The 10,431-nt window shown below is 35.2% G+C and overlaps 1 protein-coding gene across 1 annotated transcript; it reads left to right on the top strand.

Moving 5' to 3' along the window:
• The first annotated feature begins 3,295 nt into the window (after positions 1-3,295).
• LOC129906675 (uncharacterized) lies at positions 3,296-6,325 on the top strand. Its single transcript, XM_055982553.1, has one exon. The coding sequence runs from the start codon at positions 3,296-3,298 to the stop codon at positions 6,323-6,325; it is 3,030 nt and encodes a 1,009-aa protein (XP_055838528.1).
• Positions 6,326-10,431: the final 4,106 nt, after the last annotated feature.

Below are 10,431 nucleotides of genomic sequence, written 5' to 3' on the forward strand. Positions count from 1 at the left end.
GTGCCTTAACAATGATTCTAAAATACTGGAAGGATACAGCAAGTTGAACTAAGCATAATCTTTTGAGGCAAGTTATCACAGCTTACAATTAAATATGAGTAAAAATAGGTCTTTCCAAAATGAAGATGCGCAAGTTGTGTATCAAGCAATCAAATCGCGCGCGCGATTTGATTGCTTGATACACAACTTGCGCTTCTGAAATTTTGGGATTTTCGCTCGGAGATTTTTTTTTTTGGAGATTTTTTCCTGGAGATTTTGTCTATACCCAGGTCTGTCTTGGGGATTTTGGCTTTGGGGATTTTCTCTTTGGGATTATCGGTTTTGGTCATTCATCACCAACCCCTTTTTTTACATATGTATTATATTTATATGTTCTTTCATAAAAAAATATCATGTAATTAGAATTCCTCCTCGTTTTTTGTAATTTTATATTTTTTCGAAAAATGACAAAAAGTAAACAGTGAGACATTATGTAAAAGCAAACAGTGAGACATAGATTTTTAAAAAAGCAAACAGTGAGACATATAGATTTAAAAAAAATCTATTATTTTAGCATGACTTCAATATGATTTCGAAGTGTTTTTTCTTTCGTTTTTTTTGGGCTTTTTGTTATTTTTATTTGAAAAAATGGGTTAAAGTAACATAAATTAATTAATTATATACTTGTCAATTACCTAATTATTTGACTTTTTTGTAAATTTTTTTTTCATCTAAGAATGTCTCACTGATCGCACCCCTTGCAAACAGTGAGACGTTTTGACTTTTTCTACATTTTAGTCCAATGTGATGCTCTCATTCATTCTTTAACTACAAGTTTTTTTGCAACATTAAGATAAAATGTGTCTTAAACTGTCTTCAAAGTTTTGTTAAGCTATCTTGAAAACATTCTAAGATATACCAATTTAAAAAAAGGGTGTCTCACTGTCCGCACCTCTCCCCTATTATTTTTTCTTAGAGGATTCAAATAATTTTAATCAGTTTAGTTTTATGAAGATAACAAAATTGTAGTTAAAGGACGCTCTTACTTAAAGTTTTGTATACACCTAGATAATTGTTGCTTCTGTCGGCGGCGTCGAGAGATCTTTATAATTCTAAGGCGATTTCATGCATAGAAGATCTAGCATTGATCTAGCACTTATATTTATAGGTAGAAAAAAACTTCTTCTAAATTCTAATTACTAAAAGTAGACTTGACTTTTAAGAAAAAGTTCTTGCAGAGTTTTATGAAAGAAAAACGTAGAACTTTGCACACTTTTTAATGGAAACTTTATTAAAAAAAAATATATATACATATATCTTATGTTTTTGACAATTGGTTTGAATTGCTTAATTTCATGGCTTGAAACGCAGGAATATATTAAAAATTTGGAATTGAATTTCTTGGTCACTAATTTTTATTCGACTTACCATTTGAAATCATTCACGCCTCGCCACTGCTGGGCTATTGATGACTTGAAAGCCTTACTGGCTAACTAAGTACTTGTTAAATCCGATACCGATTTAAAATTTACTATGAAAGTCGAATACGTCTACACTCTTTCTCAGTACACGATCGACTGCCTCTCGTCGGCCTACTTGTGTGAAGCAATCCAGTTGTGAAAAAAAAAAAATATCTATAGGTACCTGCTTGCATCACAAAACGATTTTTTTTTTTTTTTCATTTGCTTCTATTTAACTTACATCTCGGTCCTTCGCATTTAAGAAATGTATTAAAAATCATTGTATATATATTTCCATAGTACTATCATGAAGTGAAACGATCTCAGAAACTCTGGCGGTAACTTAAAAAAGCAGAATTTGTATGAAAAAATACACTGAGCGCCACCGCAAAATAGTGGTGACTTGAACTAACACTAAATTCGACTTCATGATAGTACTATAGAAATATATATACAATGTTAAAAATAACCCTCTCCTTCCCACTCATGATAAGATTTTTTTTTTAATGTTGCGAAGGATTTCTGCTTTATTATGATATAATATTTTTGGTTGCAATCATTATTTTTTATGCATTTATGCAAATGCATTTTTTAATAGAAATTTTTGCAGCCCTGATCCACACCAAATAAATCTTTTTCAATATCAATAGATACATTACCTACCTCACTAAAGAAAATAACAAAAAACCAAGAATGATCATTTTTATCACCACCCTACCTACCTACCACTTGTTTGAATTTCTTTTTCCAACTAAAATAAAATGAACTAAATTTTTCAAGGACGATTGCTGTCGCAAAGGAAAAAAAACCTACCTACATATTACATGTGTAACAGGTACACTGTACCTACACCCAGCGATGCCAACTGAGGCATAATTATGCCTTTTAGGCATAATTTTATTAGCTAAGGCATTGAGGCTTATTTTTTGCCAAAAAGGCATAATTTTTTTCATTCTACTCTTGATTTATATTTTTAAAGTTTCTTATATTTTTTTAAATATTTTGATAAAAAGACTAAAAACTTATATTTTCTATATCTATTAAATAAAGGTTGTTCGAAATTTTATCTACAGAATTTGTTTTTACCATTTAACTCTTGCTAGTGTTTAATTTTTTTTTTCACACTAATCACTTTTACTAGAAAAGAATCTAAATTTGTTGCTGTAAAAAAGTCTAAAACGCTTGCAAATAGGCTAATATTTTTGGTTGGTGAAAAAAATTGGCTTCGTATTTCTTCCAATAGTTGCCTTAGCCACGATTTTTCAATCGTCAGTTGCCTTAGCCACGACTATCAGAAGAATTAAATATAAAAAAATTTATTCCTAGGAATAATCTCTATCTGAGGTTTATCTGACAGTTCATATTTCATTTAAAATAATTTTTTGTAAAGTGCAACAATAATCTTTTTGTTATTAATCATGTTCATATTTCATTTTAAATTCCATTTTTTCTAAAGTGCACCATAATCTTTTTTGTTATTAATTTATGTAAGCGTGTGAACAGCTAAAATCTTTGTGTTTCACGGATCTTATTTCCGATTTTGTATATTTTCGTTTTTACCTGTTCCCACGCTTGAATATTATTGCATAGTTGCACTTTTAATTTAATAATTAATTTTCATTTGCACTTTTTTCAACCTATCATATTTTTCTTGTCTTAAATAAAATTCAGTTTGCTGTAAACCTTTGAGAATTAAACATAGTGATTTTTGTATTCTGTTTTGAGAATTAAACATTGGCGACCGTGACAGGACACTACTAAAGAAAAGTTTTTAGTGGTCTGTATAGTGATTTAAAAAATAGTGATTTATAAAATAGTTATTGCAAGTAAAAAGTGGTTAAAGAAAAATACTAAAAATGGCTTCCAAGAATAATGACCTAAGTATTGAAAGCATCGCGGCTGCACAACAACAGATAGGTGATTCTATCTGTACAGTTGTGCGCAATTACAATAAAGATGGTCCCACAAGGAAAACCCTCGACTACCTCATCAAGAAAAGGGATCAGTTAGAGGATTTGTGGGAGGAGTTTGACAAAAATGATACGATTTTCCGAGACAAATTCTCGGAACATATGGATCACGAGTATTTTCAGAAGGACTATTTCCAACTGGTACGTCAGGCAGCGGATCTCATGAGGAGTGATGTAAGTCGTCGTCTTTTAGCTATTGAAGAAATAGAAGATGGCGCAAGAAAGATGCCTGACCAAGAAAAATATCCCAAGGAGAAACTAAATGAAACTCAGACCGTGGAGTTGAATAATCCAACAGGAAAAGGAGCAATTCCAAAACCAAGTATCCGCAATTCAATTTCAAAACCGAATTTCCAAACAAATTCAAACCAAGAACCCCAATATACAATTAACCAGATGAATAACAAGACAAGATTTAATTTAATATTAAATATATTGAAAAGATCTTTAGACAAGGTCGATGAGCAGTCCTTGTTGAATAAAGGTCTACAGTTTCGTCAAATTAAAATAAGAAGTTTGGAACAGAATTGGGATGAGATCACTTGTTTATATCGGAAATTGGACCAGGAATTGGATGCAGAGGAAGTAGAAGACTACTTTGATATACAAGAAAAGCTTGAGGAGACGTTATTGATGTTAGCAACTAGCGTCGCACCATCCCAAGAAACAGCAACTGACCCAAAACCTTCAAATATAATGATGAAGCTGCCAAAAATTGAGCTCCCTAAATTTGATGGAGAATACTTAAACTGGTTGCAATTTCATGACTTGTTCAAGCAAATGATTCATGATCAGCCTATCCCACCAGCACAAAAATTATATTTCCTAAGAGCAAATGTTACAGGAAAAGCCAAGGAATTAATCCGAAATTTCAAGCCAACTGATAGCAACTACGAGGTAGCTTGGGGTGTCCTTGTTGAACGCTTCAACAATAAAAGATTACTATTGACTGCACAACTAAACAAGCTATTGATTCAATCAGCTACAACAGCAACAAGTTCAAGTTTAAGAAAACTACATGATAACACGAAGGAGTGCTTGCAAGTTATTTCCAACCTTAATGTCGATATCGAAAGTTGGGATCCGATCGTCGTTCATTGTCTGCTGCAAAAACTGGACAAAGAGAGCAGAGAAAAATTCGAGTTTACGATCAAGGATCCGAGAAACAGTCCATCCATTGAAGAGTTTCTGAAGTTCGTTGAGGCCAGATTTCAGACTCTAGAGGCCATTAACCCAAAAGATGGAGGAAGGATGAAGTATCAAAGCCTGGAAGTCACCAGCTGCGATACTGGGAAAAAGTCAACCATGGTCATTGCGCCCAAGAGCGATCAGGAACTAATTTGTCATTTCTGCAATTCAAGTAAGCATGGTATATACAATTGCAATAAATTTTTGTCTCTTTCAGGTATAGAACGAGGAAAAGCTGTCCATAAACTGATGTTGTGCAGAAATTGTCTCAAGAAAGGCCATTATTCCCAATCATGTATAGCTCGAAGATGCCAAAAATGCAACATGCTCCACAACACGTTACTTCATCAATATAAAATACAAAAATCTCAAGAAATAAGCAAGGGTCAGTGGGGTGATAATGTATCTTCAAGCAACACTCCACACCAAGTAAACCAGGCAGTAAACCAGGCAGTGAACCAGACAGGAAACCAGGCAGTAAACCAGGCAGGAAACCAGGCAGTAAACCAGGCAGTAAATAACGCAGCAGCAGAAACTCGTGTCCAGAAACGCCACGTATACTTAGCAACAGCAGTGGTCAATGTGATATCTTCGTATGGTGTACGTATCCCATGCAGAGCTCTTCTTGATTCCGGATCTCAGTTGAACTTTGTGACCACATCGTTCATTCAACAGTTAGGTACCAAAAAGTATCGCAAGGATACCGCTATCAGCGGAATAGGAGCACAAGAGTGCAGGTCCGAGTTTGTGGCCTCAATAACATTTGAGTCCAAAACCTCGGACTATAAAGCGACCATTGAAGCGAATCTCATGGCCCGCATAAGTGACTACCAGGCTTGGCAAGAAGTTGATGTGTCATTGTGGAAAATTCCCAATCACATCCAACTTTCAGATCCTTCTTTCTGGAAGGCAAATCAAGTTGACATGCTCTTAGGATCTGAACTTTTTTTCGACCTATTTATACCTGGAGAAGTCAAGATTTCATCAGATCTTCCAACTTTGCGGAATACAAAGTTAGGTTGGGTCGTTGCAGGAGGCGTTTCAGCCTCAAATTCTAATTCAAACTTTAATTGCCATATTGTAACGAAGCCATCGTTAACATCAATGGACAAACTTGTTCGTTCATCCTGGGAAACAGAAAGCCATGACACTCCTATTGATGCTGAAACCGAGGAAGAACATCAGTGCGAAGAACATTTCAAGAAGAACACCACAATGAATTCCGAAGGTAAATTTGTTGTGACATTACCATTTAAACAGGATCCTATAATATCTTTAGGGGACTCCATGTCATCAGCAAGAAAAAGGTTTTTTTCATTCGAAAACAAGCTAAACAAGGATGAAGAACTCAAAACATCCTACATTAGCTTCATGCAAGAATATGAAGCATTAGGTCACATGACACCATTGAAAAATGGTATTATTCCAAGGGGGCACTACGTCATACCTCATCATTGCGTCATGAAACCCGAAAGTTCAACAACAAAACTTCGAGTAGTTTTTGATGCATCTGCTAAAACCACTTCTGGTCTCTCACTCAATGATATACTTATGGTCAACAGTTCAACCAGATCTTTTCTCAATTGTTCTAAAATTCAGAATGCACCGATATGTATTTACTGCGGACATAACAAAGATGTATCGTCAGGTCTTATTACGAGAGGAAGATCAAGCTTTCCAACATATTTATTGGAGACCAAGAACCGATATGCCACTGCAGCTTTATAAATTAAATACCGTCACCTATGGCACAGCCTCTGCTACCTATTTAGCAACCAGATGTATTGTGAAACTAGCTGATGACAAACAAGAAACATTTTATAGAGCTTCACAAGCCGTTAAAAACAATGTTTACGTGGATGATTGTTTGGCAGGTGCAGACAACATTGATGACGCTCATGAGTTACTTAATTAGATTATTTGTCTACTCAAATCAGGTAACTTTCAATTAAAAAAGTTTTGTGCTAACAATCCCATGATTTTAAAAGATATACCTGAAGACGATAAAGAGAAACTAGTAACATTCCATCAATCTGAGATAATTAAAACTTTAGGATTAATATGGGATCCTTCACTAGATGTTTTCAAATTCAGCTTTAATGACGAAAAGGTAAATAAAATAAACACACAGATAACAAAACGAACAGTGTTGGCAGATCTTGCAAGACTTTTCGACCCTCTTGGTTTACTCGGACCAATAATCGTAATTGGTAAGATATTCTTACAAGAGTTGTGGAAATTAAATATGACTTGGGATAATAAGTTTGAAACTGAAAAGGCTCAAAAGTGGATAAACTATATTGCCCAGTTTTCACACTTGAACATGTTAAATGTTCCACGATATGTCCTTATTCCCTCCGCCAAAACAATCGAATTTCATGCCTTTTCGGATAGCAGTTTATTTGCAAGATCAGTTGATGAAAACAACAAAAGCTTTTGCCAACTTATGTGTTCAAGCATAGCCCGCCTAGAACTACAAGCAGCAGTCCTTATGGTGGAATTAGTGGATAGACTAATTCAAATTCTTCCGAAGAAAATTGACAAGGTATGCTATTATACAGATTCAACAACCGTTTTAGCTTGGCTTAAATCACCTTCTTACACCTGGGAGACGTTTGTTGCAAATAGGGTTGCGAAAATACAATCGCTCTCAGAGTTTCATCAATGGCAATTTATCAAGGGCCAACTCAATCCTGCAGATTTGGTGTCAAGAGGATCAAGATTAGAAGTACTATTCAAGTCACAAATATGGTTTCAAGGTCCAGAATTCCTAAGAAATGGGGAAACAAGTCCCTTCAATGAATACGATTTTCCAGAGGTTATTCCAGAAAGACGCAAGAAGAAATCGGTTTTGTCAGTAGCAACTCAAAATGAGCTTAGCTTGATAGAAAACATCAATTACAGAAATTCATTTTTCACATTAAGAAAAATATTTGCATTTTGTTTTAGATTCTATTATAATTGTAGAAGACCAAAAGAATTACGAAATACAGGCCAACTAACGGTTAATGAGTTAAAGCAAGGAACCCGGTGGATTATGGTTTACACTCAAAGAACCTCATTTAAAGAAGATTATCATGTCTTAGAAGGAAGAAGGCTTGTAAATAGAAATTCATCTATAGCATCGCTTACTCCCTATTTTGATGAAAAAACTAAATTAATTCGAGTCGGTGGAAGATTGGCCTATGCGAAGATCTCTCCAGATGCTAAGCATAAAATTCTAATGCCACAAAATAATGTAATAACTAAATTGATTTTGACAGATTTACATCGTAAACATATGCACGCTTCACATAGAGCGTTAATAGCCATCTCTAGACAACAATATTGGATATTAGGTGTTGGACATGCAGCTCGACAAGTTATTAGTCGATGCATCATTTGTTTTAGAGCGAAGCCAAGATTCATCAACCAAATGATGGGAAATATGCCTCCAGAAAGGGTGAATGTATCGAGACCTTTTTATCACTGCGGTATTGATTTCTGCGGGCCCATTAAAACCCACTACAACGTCAGAGGTAAGAGTCCTACCAAATCATATTTAGCTATTTTTGTTTGTTTTTCGACTAAAGCTGTACACATAGAAGTAGTTGGAGATTTATCGTCTCAATCATTTATATTCGCCTTAAAAAGATTTATAGGAAGGCGAGGACTTTGTCACACAATATTTTATGACAACGCAACAAATTTTGTTGGTGCTAAGAGTGAGTTAGCAGAACTAACAAAAGTATTCAATTCAAGAAGAATACAGTCAAGTATCCAGACTTATTGCCTAGAAGAAGGAATAAAGTGGAAAAATATACCACCTCGTTCTCCTCACTTTGGAAGCTTGTGGGAAGCTGCTGTAAAATCTGCAAAGACGCTTCTCGTTCGTCATCTAGGCGAAGTTTCATTGACGTATGAGCAGTTGCTAACTGTGGTCATACAAATAGAAGCAATATTGAACTCTCGACCGCTAACACCGTTGTCATCTGATCCAAACGATTTTGAAGCTCTTACACCAGGGCACTTCTTAATCGGAGGTCCTCTTACGGCCATCGCAGAACCAGATGTCACAGACAGCAAAATAGGCAGTCTAAACAAATTTCGGCAAATGCAACACATACAACAGCATTTCTGGAAAAGGTGGTCTGCTGAATATTTACATCTTCTGCAACAAAGAGTTAAATGGAAAACAGAATCGAACAACCTTAAAAATGACACATTGGTGCTCATTAAAGAAGATAATATTCCTCCTATGCGCTGGAAACTTGGCCGAGGGATCGAGACATTTAAAGGAAGTGACAATAAAGTACGCGTGGCTAACGTTAAAACGCAAACTGGAACGTACCAACGAGCGATACACAATCTTTGTCCTCTTCCGATAGACGAGCCAGATTATCCTCCTCCAACAAGTGAACCAGATTATCAAGAAAAAAATCAACATACAAGATGTTTAAGATCAAGAAATCCAAAAAAAATGTCATTACTGTCAGTCTTGTTTTTGGTACTTTTACTGATACCCACATCTTTATGTCACTCACAAACACAGGAACAAATAAATATAGACAAACTTGATGATGGCGTTGGCATATACTTTGAAGACGTTGGCAGAATTCGAACAGTAAACACGTATTGGAAAATATTTGTGTATTACAATCTGACAACGTACTGGCAAGAGTTTGATGAGCTCAAAACATATGTCAATAAAATGCGAGATCTGTGTACAAAAGAAATAGCTCATCAAATGTACTACATACCAACAATAGATACAATGCAAAGCAGGATCGCAGTTATAGAGCACAACAACGAATTGCTTCAAAATTACCATGCGCCAAAATACGAAAGAGCCAGAATAGCAAGATCACCCTTTGACATCGTGGGAACTTTGGCACATAGTTTGTTTGGTATACTAGACCAAGAAAGTGCTGATAAGATACAAGTCCAAATCAGCAATGCATATAAAAATGAAGATCATTTGATTGAACTTTTGAAAAAACAAAGTTCGATTGCAGATGCTACTTCTAATATTTTGAAACGAAACCACATCCAAGTTCAAGAACAATTTAAGGCTCTAAATGAACACCTTCGAAGTACAATGGCAATCTTCAGCAAGAAGGACAAGGTTAACGAAGTACTACAAAACCTTGGATCTTTGACGTCTTATTTAATTCTTGTCCTCACAAATTTCGAGCATATACAAGATCTACTATTAGATGTTCTATTGGATTTAAATCATGGAAACATAAATCCACATTTTATAACCCCTCATCAATTAAGTGAGCAGCTGAAACTCGTAAGAAGCAATTTACCTTCTTATTTATCATTGCCTGAAGGTTCAGTAATTGACATGTACAAGATGTCAACTGTGAAAGGCAGTTTCTTAAATAATTCAATTGTTTTCGAAATGCTATTGCCACTAACTGATGCTGAAGAATTTCAACTTTTTAATCTTCTTAATGTTCCTATAATCCACAGAAACAACACGTTTATGGTAGAAACATCTGCGCAATATTTAGCTGTGTCATTGCCTAGAGATAAATATTTCCTAGTGAGTGATTTGGAGCTAGGGGCATGCAAACGTTTGGTGTCCAAGAAATATATGTGCAACCAAGTTCATCCAACCATTATTCAGCAAGGTAATTCCGAGATATGCGAATTGGCATTACTAAACCACAAGGAGGAGAGCTTTAAGAAATGCATCTTAAGGGCGACACCTCAACAAAATGTTTGGATGAGACTCAAATCATCTAATAGCTGGATTTTCTCTATCCCATCAAAAATGTCTGGACATTTGATTTGCGGTGATAAGAGCAACGCCATTACTTTGTTTGGAAATGGGGTTCTGGAATTCA

Source organism: Episyrphus balteatus, chromosome 1, assembly GCF_945859705.1.
Source record: "Episyrphus balteatus chromosome 1, idEpiBalt1.1, whole genome shotgun sequence".
Lineage (NCBI taxonomy): Eukaryota > Metazoa > Arthropoda > Insecta > Diptera > Syrphidae > Episyrphus > Episyrphus balteatus.